This window comes from Hakea prostrata, chromosome 6 (genome assembly GCF_041222555.1).
Source record: "Hakea prostrata isolate BN-2017 chromosome 6, UWA_Hpros_2, whole genome shotgun sequence".
NCBI classification, from domain to species: Eukaryota; Viridiplantae; Streptophyta; class Magnoliopsida; order Proteales; family Proteaceae; genus Hakea; species Hakea prostrata.
This window is the reverse complement of record NC_142605.1, coordinates 36,423,655-36,445,695: the sequence shown is the minus strand read 5'-3', so window position 1 is coordinate 36,445,695 and position 22,041 is coordinate 36,423,655. Positions and strand designations below refer to the sequence as shown.

The following is a 22,041-nucleotide window of genomic DNA, read 5'->3' as shown; positions in this document are numbered from 1 at the left end:
AGATAAAGAAATGTAAAATAATGCACGAGAAAGTGATTTTATTAGTTAATTACGATTATGACTAAATCTTTTGCATGATGCCAAAAAAATGTTTATCCAGAACACATATAATCAAGAATCAAAAACCTGAATCTTCTAGATAATGTGGAGGTGGGGGAGTCAACCATGTCTGTATCATGTTTCTCCATAATAGATGTGTTGTTTGCATACTTGCGTCAACTTGATGTAAACTATACTATTATTAGGTACTAACGTTAGAGTTTCAAGAAACCCACTTGGCTTGCAGGTGAAAAGGCTCCTATTGCATCTTCCACTTCTTTGGATAGAACAATAGACAATGATAAATTATAAATTATGGTTAAGTTTAATTCGAATGATGACATTACCTTCCATGTAAAAGTCTATTTATTCTTTTGTTCTCGTTTATTTTTTAAGTATATGACTTCTATTGTAATTTTAGTAGTTTTACTTGAAAATTCAAAAAATCTATTTTACCGGAAGTTGATTCTTTTCCAAAAGTGCACTTAAATGGTCAATGAATGTTTCTTTTGGAAGGCTAGTTTGGTGGCTAACAAACATCTCTTAAGGGGAGAGATATATCCTTTGGAGACAACTTTCGATGGTGTCTCTTGCTGGGAGGGGTTTGTTATTCTTGTGCTGGAATGTTTTTGAGAAGCATTAGTTTTCTTCAAATAATTTCATAGAAATGAATTGGTGAACATAACTTTATGGGTCATTTAGTCTATCAATTACAGAGTGCACCGTTTGTGATGGAGGGGTTGACTAATCTTGGAGTAAAAACACATTCAGGACCCGTATGCACTATTCGGGACATTTAAATTCCTTAAAGAAAGTACCGGCCATTATCGGCACATTTCAACTCCGCTATTTTTCCATGTATCACTAGATGGATATACGCAACTATACTTTCGACAAGAAGATCATTCATACTATTTGAAACAAAATGATTTTTTTACTTATGATTCTATTTTATTTGTTTTATACGATTGCCTATAATATCATTATATTTCCAACAATTTATTTTATATACTCTCCTGCCTGATATCGATAAAGACTAATCTTGTATCAATGGAGTTAATTATATTTAGATTTGACATTAAATAAATCCAAAATATTTGTCATATTATAAATTGACTGCTGGCTTAATTTTTATGACCAATTATAGAAATTCAATTCAAACACAAATCTCATGACTAAGAAATAAGAAATAAACACATTAAACTATTGTATATGGAAGCATGCCATTCCATTACAGAAGAGGATGCAGAAGTAGATCTCCATTTTTTTAAGGAATGTTTGTTAGAATACGGCTCGTAAATAGAGACATCCATAGCGTGGATCAAGACAATCTAGAATGCATAAGGATCTCTTCTTTAAATTTTGTTATTGTTATGTATAGAGTATGAAAGAAAATCCAAGGATTAGAAGCAACGCAAAGCGTGCAAACCATGAGAATTGGGTGACCAAGTGGAACATTTTCTAAGAAGAAACACAAAGGAGGTTCTAGTTATTAACTTTTTAATTCTAGCACATTCTAGCAAACCAAAAAGAGCATGTTCCACCAGAAGAATCGACCCTTCTCCAAGTTTCCTTCATTTTGGCTTGAGAACTGTACGATTGGAATGTGTTCATGTTTCTCAATTCTCTTAAGATTACCTGAATGTATATTCTCATTGACTTCTGCTCCTGATCAGTGTTTATAAACCCAGAAACGACCATCAAAGGCTTTTTCAACTGACAATGGCCAATGCCTCTTTAATGAGGAGATCATGGTTCAACTCACCTTGATTGAATACTAAAATATAATAGGCTCAGGATACAATATGATAGGCCACCTTGCACCCAAAATCTCCCAATTTTTACACTAATACACATAAAAGCAACCAGCAAGAATCATGTCTTCAACAAGGAAAAAAGGGAGCTTTCTTCGTAAAGGAAACAGTTACAGAGGAATACCTTATGGGGGCCCTTCCCAGGGAAAGGGGAGAGGCTGAATGAGCTACAGCACAAAGTACACAATACCAACAACACTGACAGTTCAATGTTGAGATAAACAAAATCAAATGCTTTACAAGTAAAGAGAATTACAAACAAGAAAATCCAAGGAAGGAAACATAAAGTTATCTTCCATATCCCACAAAACCACCCTAATCAAGCCAGCGAGCAATCCCATCATCCCCTAGAGTAGCAAGAATCTCAATCCGAATCTCCAGAACGGCCTGCAGTCAATCAGCCAGCATGCTTCAGAAAACGATATGCGGTAATGCACAATACAAGAATCAAAAGTGCTTCTTCAGAAAGCAATAGGTAATCTATCCACAATGAAAATCAAAAGCTTCTAGAGAATACTAGAATGACTTCACCAAGCTTCAGAAAACCGAAAATCATATTAAAGAAGACAAAAGGATAGTAGACCCATTAGGACCTTTGTATCTGTTATGATGTTTATGTGATCTATTTTCATCCTTCATCAAAAAAAGGGGGGAACAGTAAATTCATGTTGCACTTGCCATGCATTTTGAATTGGATAAAGAAACAAGCCAGTCAACATTTTATGATTGCTGTGAAGATTGTTCAATAACATTTCATCAGGAAAAAAGAAAAACTGTACATTTCACATAGTGTATGAGTTAAGTTCCACAGCTGCTCTGTGCCATTCAATGGTCCTAAAAGTCAATTAACCCTTTGTTGATGTGTGGCTTTTCTGATACGCTTCAAAGTTTTCTAGAGAGAGAGAGAGAGAGAGAAGAAAAAAAGGGTGGGGGGGGGGGGTCCAATCCTTGATAGTCATATCTTCCATTTGACATGAGTAAATTTAACCCTTTATGGATATCTTGGTGCTCCTAGGATAGTGTAACAAGTTCATTATGATTTTTCAGATTTTGATCACCCGAATTTCTACCAGCAGCAACCATAAACTACAAATATATGTCAAAACAAAATCTCCAATGTCATACAAAGTCAGCTCTAGCTCTACCAAATTACAAAGCACCAAACAATGACAGCATTTGTTCAAACGCGGAAATCTAAAGGCTCAATTAACAAGGACTATGCAAAGAAATATCTTAAGCTAGGAGCTATAATGTTCACAGAAAGAATATAACAAAAACAGCATTATGGTAATTATGGAATCATATGGAATCAAATGTAATTTGATAAGAATAGCTCATCTTATGAGAATTATATACCAAAAGAATTGTATTAATAGAGAAACATACCAAGGGATTTCTACAGTTGACAAGCCTACACTCCTCCAGAGCACCTTCCAACATCCAACTCTCCCAAACATCAAAACTGTGGCTGGCAAATACAAACTCCATTCTTCTGTTGATCTGGAATTCAAAAATAAAATTAAGCTTTGAACCTTAAAGAAATAACCCCTCAAAAGCAAAGCAATTGGCAATGCTGTAGCTGATATCAGGAACAGCATAAGTTATCCTACCAAAGGAAATAGATCAACAGACAACCATCAGGATAGCTTGCAGAAGGAATTTAGTCACACAAATGAAATTTTTTTTCTTGAGACTCCCCTAGGCATCAAAAAAATTGTAGCCTTGTACTTTTTTGCCTTTCTAATTATTCCACCCCCCCCCCCCCCCCAAACAAAAACAAGGGTAAATATTTTATTTACATGCAAGCTTGAAATGTGATAATGACACATCTTTTTCAGATAGTTTTTGAAACCTAACTCAAAGAGCACTTAGGAGGAGATTTCCAGTTCTACATACACGTTGAAGTCAATTTCAAACTACTTATTCAACAATTACAATACTTCAAACATGTCTATGGAAAAGGACCAATTGCAAAATAAAGGGAAAATCCTATAAAGAATATACCACCAACCTCGATGGGTGACCAAGAGGATCCTGAACCTAACCAACAACCAAGAAAGGGGCATACCAGTGTATAAAGTTCCCACTGCAGCAGAACTGGGGAGATTCATAGTATAAACAGCCCTACCCCCTGCTTCTTGGAGAGGCTGTTTTTCAAATAGAAAACACAATCACTAGATTGCAATGGAGCAACCATACAAGTGTGCCGATGCCAACCCTGCCCGAAACCCAACCACCATTTGAACAAATTAGATACTAACCAATGATCTAAGGTCAAGTTTCTCATTTAACCATTTGCCATAAAGATCAGTAGATCGATGGACAGCCTGGCCTTCCCATTCTGATGTGGACAGCTCTCTTTTCTTTTCTTTTTTTTTTTTTTTTTTTTTTTTTTTTTTTTGGGGGGGACACTTATAATGGATGAATTAACTAAAGACATTCAAGATGAGGTTCCTCGGTGTATTTTTTTGCCGATGACATTGTGTTGATAGATGAGACATAGGTAGGGATTAATAACGAGTTTCAATCATGGAGAGCAACTTTGGAATCAAAAGGCATTAGACTAAGTAGAACGAAAACAGAATATCTAATTTGTAACTTTAGTCCTAATCGGGCCAACGATAAGGTGGTGAAACTTGATGCGAAGGAGATTCCTCAAAGCGATTGTTTTAGGTATCATGGCTTAGTCATAAATAAAAAAATGTGATAATAAAGGATGGTGTTTCCCGAAGAATTAAATAGGATGGATGAAGTGGAGAGGCGATTTCGGGGTCTTGTGCGCTCGACGCATTCCTTTAAAGCTCAAAGGAAAATTTTATCGGACTGTGGTACGACCAGTTATGATGTATGAGGCAGAGATTTGGGCTATTAAGAAACATCATATATAAAAACTCAGTGCAACTGAAATGAGAATGCTAAGATGGATGAGAGGCAAAACTAGGAAGGATAAGACAAGTAATGATCACATTCGAGCTGGCCTAGGAATAGCACAATAGGTGATAAGCTTCGAGATAGTCGTTTAAGGTGACATGATCACATTCAACGAAAGCATGTAAATGCCCTTGTACGGAGAAGTGATTGAATCCAGATTGAAGGAATTAGAAGAGCTGTGGGCAAGCCTAAGATGACCTTATGAGAAGTGGTGAGAAAGGATATACATTGCTTAGGCCTTATATCTAGTATGACCTTAAACAAAGCTGATTGGAAGGGGAGAATCCATGTAGCCAACCCCGTTTAGTTGGGACAAGGTTTGTTGTTGTTGCATAGCTTTTTCAAAATAAAAAATAATTAGCAGACCCCATTTAGCTAGGACAAGGCTTGTTATTACTGTTGTAACTTGTAACTACTAAAAATGCAATTCCACAATGTTTTGGTTAGTCTACAACTTACTACAACCAAACAAGTTGCAATAGCAACCACAATGAATTAGGTTTGGTATAGCTTATAGTCCTACCACAACTGTAGCTCTAACTGCTATGTACCAAGTTCACAGAAATCTACCAAATCTAAGCAAAATGAGTAGCAACAATATGAATTGTTGCATAAGGGGTTGGCTCCATTGGGAGCCCAATCCTAGCAGCTACATGTATCTTCTGGTGAGTAGTTACCTCTGTTTTAAGGAAGAAGTGCCCAAAAAAAATCATCAATCAAAATCACTAAACAAATTACAACTCTGAAGAATTGTCAAGATTTAAAAATAAAAAAGAGGGTACAGATACCTACATATCATATTGCCTACCAGTCTCATTACCATCTCTAGTTTCTAGAACCTAAAAACGCTGTGCAGCTTTAGATTACCAATATCTGGTCCAGCAAGTCCCATGACTTAATCTAAAGTTGATATCTAACTCAGTCTTGGATAAGACAAGCATTCTTAAGGGAGGAAAAATTCTTTAAGATGTGACTTTATTTTTGGTTGAGGGGTTTGTTTATTCGTGTTAGGGCAACTTTAATATATCAAAAAAAAGAAGCTCAAATGCATTGTTGACTAGCCAATAATCAAGCTTTTGTAATCATGCCTTGTGAAGTACTAATAAAGGACCAAGTGAAACAAAAATTCTAAATTATTTATTTTCTAGAGAATCATACTTTTAGTGTTCTACACCGGAGCTGCAAGCAGCTGCATCATTCTTTAAATATGATTCAATCACCAGATCATTAGGGGGAATTAAAAAACATCACTTCAAGCATTTTAGTCCCAATCTGATCCATGTCACCAATCCGCAACCATCAGAATGTACTTAAATAACATATCTGAGAAACAAAATTTATTATCCCTATTCTAGTTATACATCCAAGTACAAGATAGATTTGAGGTCTGGATATAGATATTGACATTGCTAGGGGCTACCGCTCCTTACTATCATCCTACAGTGATGCAGCTTCATCACTGCACAAGTAGTTTGCATGCAGGGTATGGTCTTATGGGCAGCCTAAGCCCAATCCATATGTGAATGGGAATTTAGGAAATGTCTCAGAAGTCAATAAAAGGGGGCTGTAGTGTGAAAATAAGAAACTCCATTGTCAAAGAAGCATCTCTTTGTTGAGAGTTGGGTCGCAGTTGAGTCAATGCCAAGTTTGAGTCAATACACTTGTTAGTTGGTGTTGGCCAGTAGCTGGTTGAAATATTTACATTTCTCGAGATTGACCATATAAAGAGACGTGTATAAGAGGGTTGATCACTTTACTCATGAATTGAAATCAGTATTTGCTTTTCCAAGTCATTCTTCTCTAAGGAGAAACCACGTGTTTAATCAAGGTAGGTTGGTGGTCTATTCAATTGATCCACCTACTTTATTGCCCTTACTGTTCTCTTATTTCCTTCATATTGTTCCCTCACTTTCCCCATCTACTAACAAGTCTGTTTTAGTGAATAATCTTCTATTTCAGTTGCTAATCAGATCTGCCCATCTTCTAATATTAGACTTCCAGGATACCTTTATCTTTTCTATGTGATAATCTCCACTCAGCCTAGCTCATTTCTAATCAACAGTACCGTGAATTATAGTTCTGTCCCTGTTATCATAAGTTATTCTAAAGTTACCGTAAAGATATCACTCTAGGTTTCAGTTTTGATTCAAAAGTAATTTGTGCTATAGATAACCTTCCAAATCTGGAATTCATTCTCTCTGAATAGATCTTGATTGGCTATTGCTTTGATCATTCAAATACAGTACTACATTATAGGTCTAAACCTTAGCAAGGTAGCATGCAATTTTCATTTATTAGGAGAGATCTTATGCAATTCTAGATTGCCATTGTTTTGTTCACAGATCTAAATAAAGAGAAACAGCTTTCAGTTTCATGAAGTCAAATCCCATTAGCCAGGAATAAGGTCTGCCCAACTGAGATTGATAAACTCTTGATGCCTCTAATCTCAATCATCAACAGTGACATGATTCATATTGGATGTGCTAAAAAGCTGGGGTGAATAATGTCGCTAGAAGAAGTGGTGGTGAAAGACATGCATAGCTTAGGAATTGTGGCCTTAGAGAGTTGATTAGCGAAACAAAATAGGATCTCTGTAAGTGTCCCTGTTAAATTGGGAAAATGCCGCAGAGTTGAGTTAGTCTGACATACAAAAATATCATCTTACTGCTGACAAAATTTGAGTCCAGAGATTACTCCTCTTTATTATATTATTCGGTGGAAGGAGAGGGAAAGGGGGGAAGAAAGACAAAAAAAATGGTGGTAACCACTGTTGGTTGAATAAGAATAAGAATTGGATATCAAGCTCTCCAGTGCTCACAAATATTTATAATCTATTTGAAACAGAACTATCAAAAATATGAGTACCTGCAATAATTTTCCCCCAGCAGCAAAAGATCGCAATCCGACTGAATCCTGAGGAAAAGGTATTCAAACAAGTATGCTAGGCTGATAAGCAAGACAAATAACACCTCCACTAAAATCAGTAAAACAAACAAACAGCCTGTATACACACCTTGCTCCTGAAAACAACTAAAAATTGTGCTGCAGGATCCCTTTTAGTCACATTATACATTGTGTCCAACAGCCAGCCACCACCAGGTACTCTTTGCCTGGACACATGTAAAGCAGGACGATCTCTTGCATGCATGGCAATAACATAACCATCTTTTAGCAGTTCACCTGATGCCCTACTAATCCCCAAATTTAATCTTGTGTTGCTCTCAGAGGTTGACTCTGTTATCATTTCAACTGGATTTTTCCTACTTCTAGAATCTTCTGGGGAACCAAAACGAGAACTGGAACTTAACACTTGATCTGTACTACTCAATGCAGGATCATTTTCTCTCCGTGAGGTATAGTTGCTATCTCTTTCGAAATCATCCGACTTCTGCTGGGATTTACGCCGTGTATGTCTCTTTTTAGTTTTCTTTCCAGACCTGCTATGCCTTCCCTCAGCTCGAATTTGCAATGCACCTGAAACTTGAGGCAGGCTGTGTGACTCTGTTGATTGAGAAATACCCTTCCGATAGTTCTCTGAACTTAATTGAATCTCAGCAGTCAACTGCTCACCGATACTATCCCGTGAGACGCTTTCACCTTCTAGTTTCTCAGATTGTTCTTCTTCATATCCTGTTTCACTTACTGCATCATCCTCATCAGAGATGGCATTACTTGGAATAACCCCATCGATAAAAAAGGTTTGTAACATAGAAATAGCTTTCTCCCTTATCTCCATCCATACTTCTTCACTATAATCTGCACTATGGGGAAGGATCAATACATTGGGCATCTCCTTTACCTGAAGCAAGGGTCAGGATTTGAAGGTTCAGCACCAGCACATGAAGAATAAATAATTAGCACCTAATTGAGTAAATAAATGTTCATATACACACACACACATACAACAGTATATCCAGTTGAACCATCTGAGTTGACAGTTGAGAAATATGGAATGACAACATTATTGATGCCTTCTTAACTCAATATGAACCAGTTTTTATTAGACGATAATTACACTTTCATATTGATAACACTTTTGCCACACATAAAATTCATGTCTCAAAAAATGTAGAGTACTATTATACAAAACTAGGGCACTTTTTGTCAGTGAAGTGAACATATATAAAGGATATCATGAAATAATGGATGGATACAATAACAAGAAAAGTCAGGGAAAAAGGAGATTTGTACACCTGGGAAGCCAAAAAGATAGCAATTTGGGTTTTCAAACTTTGCTAACCAGACCCCCCCCCCCAACCAAAAAAAAAAAAAAAAAAAGGTGAAAGAAAGATAAAATAACTATCCTAAATTTGGTTAACAATGGCCTCTAAATCTTTTATATAATAAAAACATTTAAGTTTTTCATAATATATAATAAGTATATCGATTGTCACTCAGTAAGCATGGATTGAGCCGTCGAGATCTCGGAGTTTTGGGATACTGAGACAAGATGGAGGTTGAAACCCTAGATTATCCCCACTGAATTGAGATCTTGGATAAGTCTGATAACGTGGCCATTTGTTGGATAACTCAGTATATTTTACAAATTTATTGCAGTTCTATGCTTCCTACCGTTACTTGGCCTTGATTTCCACAACACCCCTCACCCAAAATAAATATTAAAATATCCAAATCTGCAAGATCTTGGTCCAACTCAGTTTTTAAGACCACCGAGATTGAGTTCCAAACTTTCCCATCTGTAAGGGCAGCCAGCATTTGAAAAAAAAAATTGGTTCTCCTGGGTAATTAAGTGGTTATAACAGAATGCAATCTTGTCTAAAAGTAAAAGGGGAACCAAGGAAGGTAAACTTTTCATATTGTCCACTTACTACCTCCACACAAGCTCCCCCCTTCCCCCACAAAACAGTAAAAATTAAATTAAAGATAAAGAAAATCAGAAAGCCATAAACAATTGTTAAGAAATAATTTTTACAACACAACCTTATATGATGCACAGGTCCATGTATTACATAAACTATGACCAATCTGATATTATTTCCTAGTAAGGTTAAAAGCTACATACAATATGAACATCCCAAGACCATGCAGTGGCAGAATCTCATGCAACGGTTGGCACATTCCCTTATATTACCACCTCCTAGTAACAAACTCATGCAAGAATTTCCCCTGTGTTTTTGGCCACTGATGCCATAATGGGTTCAAGTATGGAATAAACTCTTAGCAAAAGCAGGGGTAACGCTGCATATGATATGAACCTCCCAAGATCATGCAGTGGCAGAAGCCTCGTGCACTGTGTATGCCTCTTGTTACCATAATTGTTTCCTAGTAACAAAGTCATGCAAGAGTTTTCACCGTGTTTTGGACCATCGATTCCATAATGGCTACAACTCCCTCAAAATTCAATGGAGGTGGTGGGATTAGCAAGCTCACTTTTGGCAAAAGCTAAGGAGAGAATGGGTGGGGGCGGCACCAGTAGCAAGGGCTATCAGTCATGAATGGCCATAGGTCAGGAAACTTTTTGCCTATAGATCCAACCATGGTCCAAAGTAGAGTCTTCAAGACCCGACTGACCCAACTGAACATTCTTAACTGCATCAAGAGATAAAGATATCTAACACCAAGAAATCATACAACACAATAAATAATTATACCTCAACTAATATACCCATGCCTTGATGTTACCATGCATATAAGATAACAAATTCATACCCTAAGGCTAATGCTCATACCCATGCTTCCATCCACTGTGGCCCTTCAGCACCATCTAGTGCACAGCCAGCAATAGTTCCATCAATCAAAAGCTGTTTCAAGGCACAATCATCTAACAGCTGACTGCTTCCTGTGTTCACTAGGAACGCTCCTGCAGAAAAGAGCACTCATCCTTTCATTAAGCATACAAACGAATTGCGTATTATCACTTTAATATGAAAATTACCAGGTTTTATATGCTGCAGACATTCAGCATTAATGATCTGAATGGTATCATTTGACAGAGCACAATGAAGGGAAATAAGGTCACTTGCTGCAAGTAAATCATTAAGTGTATCCATTCTTCGGGCAGCTGGAGGAAATTTTATAGAAGGCCTGCCTGATTTTGCTTTACCCTGAAAAGAGAATAGATAAAAGAGAAGTTAAATCAAATTTGATAAGAATCTAAAGAAATATCAGACACAATATAAAATCACATAGCATATTACTAAATATTCAACCCATACTACATTCAGAATAGGAGCACCATCACCACAAACTCTATACAGGACAATTCTCGGGTTACGGTTCCTGAACCAACCAGACAACAAACATTCAGTAATTTGATCCCTCTTATTTATGTAGTTGCCCATTGGAGAACATTTCAAGAATGCATGTTAAGTGGTTTATGTTGAAGAAGCATAAGTTGAAGGTGTGAAACCGGAAGGATCTAATAAAGGAAATAAAAACGATGGGGGAAAGGGAACAGAAACCTATACTCTACCTATTTGCAGAGACTCATTTCGGGTACATAGCTTGGCAATGTTCAGTGGCAATTAACTACATTTTCAGAATTATACCAGCTGAAACATTTCGTGTTGTCTTCCTCAGACAAGTGAACTAAGCAAAAAACATAAAAAGCCAAGTAGGTTCAGACTGTTGTACCCTATAACATTTCACAACTATCTGCACTCGAAAATAATAACGCATTCAATCAGTCCAATTACGAGCGCGCCAAAGAATTATGAAACTTGAAAGATACTTCAAAGCACGAACTTGTAACAACAAATAACGGCAGCAACTGAAAATCCACCAAATAGAAGAGAACTCCTTGAGGAAATTTAACGGGGAAAAAAAAATCAAATCAAGCTTGAAGTTTGAATGGAGGAAAAGAAGTTGATCATGAGTTAGAAATGCTGGGCATTTACTGTGTATACCTCTTGAACATCGAAATAAAGCACGCTCATTTTAAACGCCAAGCTTCTAGTGGCCAAAGACCTAGCAGAAGCAGATCTACCAACAATGCCCAATACGAGACCTCTGCACCTTCGCATCCCGCGACATAGAGGCTGGACGGAACCGAGCCAACCAGAAGCAGAGAATGCGTGGCGAGAAAGCAAGTGAGTCCGGCGAAGCAGGCCAAGGAAAAGAGCCATAACGGTGTCGGCGATCTCTTCGGCACGAGAGGCGTCAACATGGACGAGACGAAGACCGAGATCAGCAGCGAGGGCGGAATCAACGGAACGGTCAGACGAGCCAAGGCAGATGATGAATTGCCATGTCTGTAGACGGCGCTGAGCAGCCCGAGGAAGGAAAGCCAGCGAATGGAGTAGAACTGCCGCGGCCGATTCGATCCGGCCTTCAGCAAGGCGATTGAGACCTACGTGCTCAACGATGGCTACGCCCGCTAGGGATTCTAGTTCGAGACTACAATCTTCGAGACAGTTGAGAGATACCACTAAGGGAAGAGATGAAGCTGCTGATTTTGAGTTACTATTACGGGGAGCCATTGTTGATGTCATACTCTTCCCGCTGCCATCAATTGCCGAAAACTCTCTCATCTTCTTCCTCTTCTCTTCCTTCGACGCTGTTTCTGTTGCTGCTTCTGATTCTACCTCTGCTGCCGCTTCAGAGCTTCTTCTTCTTCTTCTTCTTCACTGGCTCCTGTCTCACTTCTTCTCCTTCTTCCCGTCAGTCGGGAACGAGTTCGATTAAACCCAGAGTTCCCTCTTTGTTGACAAAAATGACCTCGATACGATACATCCAGTATAGAGTACTAATATATACGGTTGGACATAAAACATTGGATTGGAATCTTCTTGAAAGACTTCTTATCTTGTACTTCTTATCTTGTGGTCAAGAATGCAAAGAACGATGCATCAATAGGGTTTGGATTACAGGGCATATTCAGATTCCCCTTTGGGGGTATATGCAAAACTTGATTAGACGGACAAGTATTTTGCTTGAAATGGAAGGATTTATGTAAGAAAATCAAGAAATTAGATGACATGGCTTGTTAAGTTTGTTGGAATAAGACATTCTACTTAACTTCGAATAAAAGTTAATGATGAGAGCCAACGGTTTCCACACACTTTTGTGGCACACCTCGAATTACATATGATCCAAGGGCTATTGTTGTCTTTTTACTTTAACTTGAATGACGCCATGACGGAGACCAAAGGGTTATCACTTATCAAACAATTCAGGCATAAATGGTGTTGGGCAGAATCTGGGCGATTTAAACATGGTCTGTTAACAATTCAACGGTCTTCAAATTCAAAAGTGTTGGACCAGATCACCTACACAACTCATGGACTTCGATTCGAAGTAACGAAAATTGTTTGAAGATTGATACCCGGAATCATCTCTGCTTCGAAGCATAACAACCTGATCACTAAAGAAGAGTTCTTCCTCTGTTATTTCCCACTTGTGAGATTATTTTCTCAATGACTTCCTCTACATGTTCAATGATCTGTGAGTTTTGCTCTTCAAAAAGCAGTAATTGCTGATCTATATTGGTTCTCAGCTCTTGTTTGGCTGCATGGAGCACCTGACCTGGATCCCTCTTGCATCAGTACATTTCAGATCAGCAAAAAACAGACCTAAAACCTATATGGTTATAGAAGGGGATTTTCACTTACCATTCCTCCAACACAATGATGCCTCAATTTCAATAAAAATACTGTTCAGAAGTTTAAAAAGAAATTGTATTAATCCAAGATAATGTTATTTAAAAAAATAAGGTTGTCCCAGCCAATCATCTAAAAATGCTGAAATCAATATGGCTGAATTCTTCCCATAAAATGCCCTAAATGCAATAATGGAAAACTGAAGAAAAAATGAAACCACATTTCTCCGGAATATTCGGGAGGAAAGACAGCAAAAGACCGATAGAGAAATGCACCATCCGTGGGGGCTCCTGTATCCTTTTGGTCTTCCAATCATCTAAAAATGCTGAAATCAATATGGCTGGATTCTTCCCATAAAATGCCCTAATATGCTAATAATGTGAAAAACTGAGAAGTAAAATAATTGAGAACCAACAAAATACTCTCCAGGAAATATTTGTCACGAGGATGGTAAAATAGACAGCAACAGACTGATACAGAAATTGCACAACATCAACAGTTGATAGAGAAAGAGCTTCACTGAAATAAATACCTTATATTACAAAAGAAGCCTAATCTTTACATCTTTACAGCACGGAAAGATGAAACATTACCTGCAAGCTAGAATACAACCCACCCAAAAAAATAAAAATAAAAACTCACAAAAACACAGTAACTCCTCAACATTTCTACATCCCTGCCTGGACTTCCCAGTGAAACATGAACCATCTAGGATTTCGGTTTATGTCCATGGTCCTTGGACAAAAATGCTGTCTCAAGGATTGAATTGATCTTTCATTCTATCAGCCTCCCATCGCAGTTGAAATACTGACTTTGCGATAATCCATCTGTCATAGCAATGAGCTGGGCGAAAGTGGCTGTGCTCCTCTGAAATCACATCATCCAGAAATCCATTCTACATACCCAATACTACACAACTATCACCTCATGTAACAAAATTCTTTCATTACATCAATGACAAATGTTGGGGCTTCTTAACTAGAATCACAGGTTTCCTATTGCTGAATGTAAGTTCAGAAAAACCTCCTCTTAAAATTTCTGGTTGTTGCCTGGTATGAGCGCATAAGCAGTCCAACGCCGATTCCAACCCCAAGGCACATCCCTAGACTGATTCCCACACCAACCCGAACACCAGCATTAAACCATGAGAGCTGACCATCATCATCAGCATACATATCTCCTGAGTAGAATCTCATCCCAAATTTATCTTCAGAATCACAATCGTCAGATTCGGCATCTGCAATCTGCAGAATACTGACAATTATTAGGCCATTCATTGACGTAAAGAAAGGAATTAACTCAAAGTATTTACTAGACTTCATTATTGTTTCAACAATTTAAGAATGCACAGGACCTAGAAATATTTCTAGAAAGCAAATCGACAGTAATTTTTTTAAATGGTAAAAATGTACAAATTGTTAGTAATATCAACAGTATTTTTTTTTAATGGTAAAAATGTACAAATTGTTAGTAATATGCCTTATCTGTTTCAGTTTACTTTTTTTTTTTCCTTTTTCCTTTTTCCCAGTCATACTCCAACTGGTTGGATAACATTGTCACATATTGCAAAATCAAGCTTAGATCATTCAGTATCTCAAGAAGGCGGCGTGGGACTGGGAAGGTCACAGTATGGTGAATCCTTAGTGTAGAGATGCCAAGGTAACAGATTCTCATGCACCATTCATATGCAACAAGCTTTAGAACCACATCCTCAGCCAATATGTCCTTCCAGTTGCAATGAGTCTGCAACTCAATACTTGCTGAGCTTTGCATAAGTAGTGTATGGGTGAATTAGCTGAAAGACAAGAAGCCAGCCGTGATGATTCTTATCAATTGCTTCATGAACATGCACATGACAGAAAAAATGAATTTGACTACATATCTCCACAGATCTGATCTGTATCCTTTACCCAAATCGTTTAAATGGACTGAAATTTATAATTAAAGTTCTTTTTGTCAAGTTTATAAGAAATGGTCATCAAAAAGTCCATGTCTGGCATGTGGCATATTTATCTTCATCTTCACTAGAATAGACAAGGTGTATTGAGAACGTAATGTTTGATAATACCTTATTTATCAAACATGTATTCATCTACATATAAAAGTTATTTTTGACAAATTGAATGTGCATATAACACATTTAGTGTTCAAAGGGAAACCTTTAACAAATAATATAAGTAACAAACTTTCTCAAGTATATAAACACATGAAACATATTCTAAAATTCATTAACTGCAAGACTTTTGCACATACAGGAGAATAAGTACTGCCTTCTTCATGAATAATGCAGAAGCATGTAACATCAAAAAGAAGAAAATAGGAGGTCAGTGCAAGATAGAAAGAAAAGGATAACAATAAGAGTCTCACTACCTGATATGTGTGACGATTTAGGAGAAGATTAAGCATAAAAGATCTAAACCGCAATGAACATGATGAGGAAGATTACCACAGAAGAGAAGACTTTGATTCTCCATCATTTTTAAACAAAAGAGGAAGAGAGCAGGCAATCCAAAACAATAGTTCGCTAATAATTCATTAGAAACTTTCGGACCAAATTTTAGCTAGAAGAGTATGTTTCTAACATATACTACGACTTGCACAGGAATTGCTGCCTACTAGTCTAGGTGAATACAATATACGATTTTAAAAATTACAGGTTAAGACCTAACAGTAAACTAAAGTGAAATGCACTATCATAACTCAAACTGTAGACCACAAGACTTAATACTTGTGTTTGTGATTAGCATTAGAAGTTGGACAACACATTTGAATATCACTAAGTAATCTGACCACACACATGACTTGCTCTACCCTTCCAGGTCACTTCCTGTAATTTGAAAGACTGGAGTGTTTCTAGTATGAGTTTCAGGGCTAACTGATGAAAGTTTAGTCTGCAGAACAATGCTAGACTAATCTATGATAAGCAAGCAGAACAGGCCACGCCCCCAGTGATACATGGAAATAAAAGATCATGTCTTTCTCTTCAAAAGCACCTCGAACTTCTGCCAGCTAGGTAAAAGGAAATGTTTCTTGAAAAAAGAGTAAGACGCCTATACAAATTATCAAACAGGATTTGAAAGAAGGTATTCAACTGGAACAGATCACAACTCAACCACAGCAGACATATAATACACATACGTCAACAGATGAAAGAAAAACGATTAAAAGCTGATTCTGGGTCACAGACTTACTATTATCTTCCTGTGACTATCGATGTCATTCATGCTCTTCTGGTCCTTTCCAGTTTCTTCTTCCTCGGGAATAGAATCGAGTGTGGCATGCCGCGGAGGCTTCCTTCTGGGGCTGAGATTAATTATCTTGGTAAGGACTACAGGGAAGCCAGAAGACCACCCAGCAAGATAAACCTCAATGGAAGGCGATGACACCCCAAGTTTTGGTTGAAAAAACGCAGAAGAACCCGAGGTAATCGACGCCGCAAGGCAGCAATCCATACTCCAACCCGTCTTCGAATCATTCTCCATCCGCTGCTGATGATGATCGAACCCAACACTGCTATTACCCCAAGAAGATTCAACCCGTTCCAGAGAAACACACAACATCAAATCTTCCCTCTCATACACCTCGAATTCAATTGGACCAGCAACTCGAACGCTATCGGTGCTAACATAGGTGACCTCAGAAGACTCCTTATCGATACGATCACGACGAAGGGTGAGAGAAGCCGTCTCGGAGGCAGGTATGCGAGAACCATTGATATCCAGAGAAACCCCAATTTCGCGTCTAATGTGGCGGAGGGTGAGATGACTCGGGGCGCTTCCAATCACACAAGGAGTAATTCGAACATAAAACAGCCGAATCTCGAACCAGGAAGCTGGAGATGAAGCAGGACCATTCATTATTCGATAGAACGGAGGATAATTGTGATTAGAATTCTTCGGCAGTGAGATCGACGTCGACGTATCCTTTTCTTGGAAATCCATCATCGTCAATCGGTTGCAGAGAGAACGAGAAAGAAACTCCACTAATTTGCAAATTGCACCGCAAGATGAAACCCAGATTAAACGAGGATCACATGAAGAAGGGTTAAGATTTAGGACTCATTCAATGAATCCTCTTCTCCTTCGGCTTCTCCGTCTTCTCTGAATTGCTTCGAGCGAGAGGAACGACGGCGCTAGATATTTTGAGGGTTTTATTTTATTCTTTTAATAAATTTCAATTAAACGTAGAAAAGGAAAATTAAAATTGGGGACAAAAATGAGGATTTTGATCCTCTTTTGGAAGGATATCCCATAGGGTGCCCAGTGAATCCTTAGAGCGCCACGTATTAGATTCTAATTTAAAGGCTAAGATAAAATAGTTTATTTTTCTCCAATTTGAAACCCACATAACTTAAAAACCAGATTATATCCTCCGACCCAATTTAGTTTTCAAGTTTCTTTCTAATTCGTCTGTCGTTCCGTCTTCTTCACCCTAATTTTTTTTCCTTTTTTTTCTTTTTCTTTCTTTTTTTTTTTAAGAGATTGCCAAAGATTTACTTTTCTTTTTTTGTTTGTACTAGTGTTTTTTTTTTATACTGTAAATGAAATGCGGTCAGCAAGGTACGCTGGGGACTCTTTCATATGGCTGTAGGCACCACTCAAAGGGCTCTTGTTCGACGCGCAGCTCTTTTGCAAGTTATAGCAAAATTGGGCTACATCAAGCAACTTGACCCATTCAGTTTGATTTGCACTCCTTCGGAGCCTCAAGTATTCTTCGAGTAGAGCATTAACTCGCTCGGTTTGGCCGTCTGTCTGAGGGTGCATGCGTCAGGAGAAGTCCAACTTCGAACCCAACAGTTTTCATATCTCCATCCAAAATCGACCTGTGAAGAAGGATCTTTACCACTGAGAAGCATGGATCTTTACTACTCAACCATGTTTTATTTTTGCTTTCGATTTCAATGACTTTCTTTTTTTTGGGAAAAAACTGCTCACTGGGCACTCTATGGACCAAAAAGGATTTCTTTTTTGGGTAAGGGTGTCAATCGGTAACGGTTTCAGTAATTCAATACGATTTTGGAATTATACCAACTTTGAATGCCTAAAACTGTAACAATATCGTACCGTGTAAATTTTGTATTTGCAAAATGATTTAGTACATTTTCGGTATTAAATCAGTGTGGAAAAATAATTTAAACACATTATTTAGTGTGGTACAATTTTTGTACAAATGAAGCCATGGTTCTTTTGTTATTAATTCATTAAGATCCTAATAAAATTGTGATAAAACAATCAATAAAAAAAATATTAACAGAGACATAGTAAGTAAATCTAGTAAATCTAACTAATAGAGATAAAACAAATAAATTTAAGAAGATGAGTAAATGACGAAACGGAAAAAACTGAAACATAGAATTAAGGACAGGATAAAGGTCAAGTTTTTTAATTGTAAATTACATTTATATCTCTTAGTTTGGTACGGTTTCGATACGGTTTCAATACATACCGATTGTATGAGTACCTAAAACCAAAACAATACCAAAGAAATTTGGTTTTGGTACGTACCATACTGAAATTTGTACTGTGTGGTTTTTGATGGTGCAGTTATGTACAGTTAAACGGTTTGATTTGCAATTTAAATCCTTAGATTAATGATAGAGTAATTTATTGAATTAGAGCTTAAGAACCGGTCGAGTAAAGTTCTAATAACCACTGAAAAGAACAAGACCACTCAATCAGGCACGAGAAAAAAGAGGGCATTTCTAGCTACGCAATCTCTGCTATTATATTAAAGAAAGAGGTGGAAGGACCCTCTACTCATATATGCTTATTTATGTGTGAAAGAAAACACTACTTTATATCCCAATAAATAAAAAATAAAAACCACAGCAATGTGAGAGGTGCATGGTTCATGTTTCTTAGGAATAAGACCACACACAATGCTTTGCAATAAATGGAAACCCTTAAGACCACAATAATTATTTTGTGCACCCTTGTGTAATAACTTGAGTTTATTCATACATCCACAAGTTAGATATTTTTGTGGACCACATAATGTTTATCCTAATTGCCTTTTCGTAGAGATTTTCTTATCAGTCGTTTTCAAAATCTAAGAAGATAGATTTCAAATAATCTTATCATTTGGTTTAGTTTTAGTTTCATGTTTGTTGGAATTTGTGCAGTATGGTTAGGCAATTGATAAAGATTCAAAATATTTTTTGTGTTTTACAATGAAGGGTTAGAGGTAATGTTATTGCCCAGTTTGATTACCTAAATGGCCAATGGGTAGTCTATGAAAAGTCTTGTTTGAATGGCTAACAAACAATTGACCTTAAGGGCAATTAGTAACATGATCTGGGAGGTTTACATTTTTCAAAGATCCCCAAATCCCTTATAGGTGTCTCTTCCTCTTCTATATAAAGAGAAGAGTTGATCCCTAGTAACTCTAACTAGTTTTAACGCCAATAATATAGTCTCTTGGTTTTCTATCAAAGAGTGAGAATTTTTAACGAATTTGTGAGTAAAACTCAAATGCGGACGTTCTTTGCAAATAGATTTCAAATTGGAGTGTATGTCAATTTTTTTCTAAATAAATGTTGTTCTTGTGAGGGTGAGGAAGCCAAAGTCAGACCCGAATTTGTCATTTCTTTAGGAGGCGTTCAAAATACCCAATGAAGTTTAGTGATATGTGGAAAACCAAATCAACTCAAATTTTGCTCGATTTCTTCTTGTTGTTATTGTATTGTATTTGTGAAGGTGACATACCAAATTGCATTGTGAATGTTGACCGATTTCATTCATTCAACTTCAACAAAGACAAGGATAACAGATAAGTTCTATTTCATCTATTCTATAGTCTTATACTTGCTGCCCATCTAATGGTTTATAATAGATGTTGGGTTTTGATGCAATGGATAGGCAATTGATACCCAATATTCAACAAAAAAAAATTTAGTGAATAACATGAAAAATAGAAGATAATAATTAAGGCCAACGCAGAACTGTTTTAATGATTGAAACCAACACCTCTTAGGAATATTAAGGTATGTAATTTATGCAGATAATCCCAAAAATACTTCTTAATAACCTATGCATTATTAATAATGGTTTTAATGCATGCACACTTTTTTTCCATCAATATAATAAGACCTTTCTTAAACTAAAACATTGCCATTATAAATTAAAAATCAACTATCATTTTTTTAAATAATAACAATGATAATAATCCTTCATGATATATGATATACCAAGCTCCAACCATCATTTTCTTTTTTTAGTAAATGTCACAGTGTTTATCTTGATAAAATAAAAATATAAATAACTCTAATAGAAACAATTGTCAGAACAAACACTACGAAATTGTGAATCAATAAATAAACAAAAATTAACACGCACAAAAATTTAACGTGGTTTATACACAAGGAGATTTCACAATCAATCACTAAGAATGACGTTACAAGAATCCTCACTCAAAACCTTAATAAAAAATTTCAATACTTTCAATAATGTGGTAGATATATAAGGTACATATATATAGACTCCAATATCGGGTAAACAGATTTACCCATCGGGTCAAGTCATTCTGTACTCGCGGGGGCGGAGCCCCCACACCCCCTCTACAAACGGAGATCAGTGGTGAATTATGGGTTTTTTTGCAAAATGAATCATTCACATTGTCCACCAAAATATATCAGTGCGGTCCATCTTCCAAATTGGGGATAAGAAACCTAACAAGTAAATTTTATTAAAACTTGGAATATTCTTTATCCATCAAACTTCAATATTCTGTCTTACACTCTTGTGGACTTTGCCATCACAGGTTTCCATGATACCAAACAGCATATTAGGAGCTGAGGACAAGTGGGAGAAGCGTCCTGGTGGATTTGCATATTCCATCGTTTTCTCACTCGTCCAACGTCAGCTATGATCCATGTGACCATGTCATGTGATTTTTGTGAAAGAGGCCTTATGTTCCCTATCATCATTTTCCAGAACTTTCCTAAACGTACCCAATAATTAATTTCACTTTTATCAACCCACTCTATTCTCATCTCCTTTTTCTTAATTTTCCTGGAAAATCCCCACTTCCCTTTTTCTTAATGATTTCCCTTCTTTTTCCTTTTCTCAATCCAACAAATTTGACTTACCCACCCATTCACTCACCTTTTCTCACCGTGGAAAGAAAATGTTAAAAATTAGATTAGGGATGTGACATTTGCGATTTCGTGGGAATACTTGAGTCTTCGGAGGTCGTCTTTAGTGCGCAGCACTTTGCTGTAAACGGTTGAGAATAATGAACGAATATTTCAATCTCGACTATCTATTTCACATAAATGTGATAATACATTTTTAAAAATGAACGGTGAAATCTCGATTGTACGCTGCAGGTGCTGTGCATTAATTACACAGCACCCAAACAATTTTACTTACTTAGACCTTTACTTCAGTGTTGCACGTTGGCTGCATGTATTTCCGTACGCCTAGGCAAATCTAGACCGTTTAATTGAACGGTTCAGATTTAACAACAGTGTACGTTAGCACATCCAACCATTGGCATCATGTGCTGCCGCAACACTGAATCCTCATCGGTCTTTACTTGAGTGAGTTGAGTCTTCACTTTTATTTTGCTAAGTTCGTAGAATAAATTTTGGTTGCAATTTATGGTACGAGATGGACTACTTGACCACAAATAGAAACAAAATACTATTAGACATGATCATGCATAGTTTTGAGAAACCTGAAACCAAATAATGTCAGCTA

General features: G+C 37.0%; 1 protein-coding gene across 1 annotated transcript; it reads right to left on the bottom strand.

The window, feature by feature from the left end:
* Nucleotides 1-1,559: 1,559 nt before the first annotated feature.
* LOC149013752 (C-terminal binding protein AN-like) lies at nucleotides 1,560-17,488 on the bottom strand. The gene is made up of 9 exons (XM_089158095.1): nucleotides 16,534-17,488; nucleotides 14,366-14,586; nucleotides 11,651-12,236; nucleotides 10,681-10,849; nucleotides 10,475-10,605; nucleotides 7,798-8,583; nucleotides 7,650-7,697; nucleotides 3,240-3,353; nucleotides 1,560-2,240 (listed from the first exon to the last, which is right to left on the bottom strand). The coding sequence occupies exons 1-9, from the start codon at nucleotides 17,284-17,286 to the stop codon at nucleotides 2,169-2,171; spliced, it is 2,880 nt and encodes a 959-aa protein (XP_089014221.1). The 5' UTR covers nucleotides 17,287-17,488; the 3' UTR covers nucleotides 1,560-2,168.
* Nucleotides 17,489-22,041: the final 4,553 nt, after the last annotated feature.

Excerpts from the sequence above, each read along its gene's own strand:
- LOC149013752 (XM_089158095.1), bottom strand. The coding sequence starts at position 17,286 with ATGATGGATTTCCAAGAAAAGGATACGTCGACGTCGATCTCACTGCCG. Across the intron at positions 12,237-14,365 it reads ACCAGAAATTTTAAGAGGAG|TATGACATCAACAATGGCTC; the intron begins GTTTTTCTGAAC and ends CAGCGGGAAGAG. Across the intron at positions 3,354-7,649 it reads CTGGGGGAAAATTATTGCAG|ATCAACAGAAGAATGGAGTT; the intron begins GTACTCATATTT and ends TTTGAATTCCAG.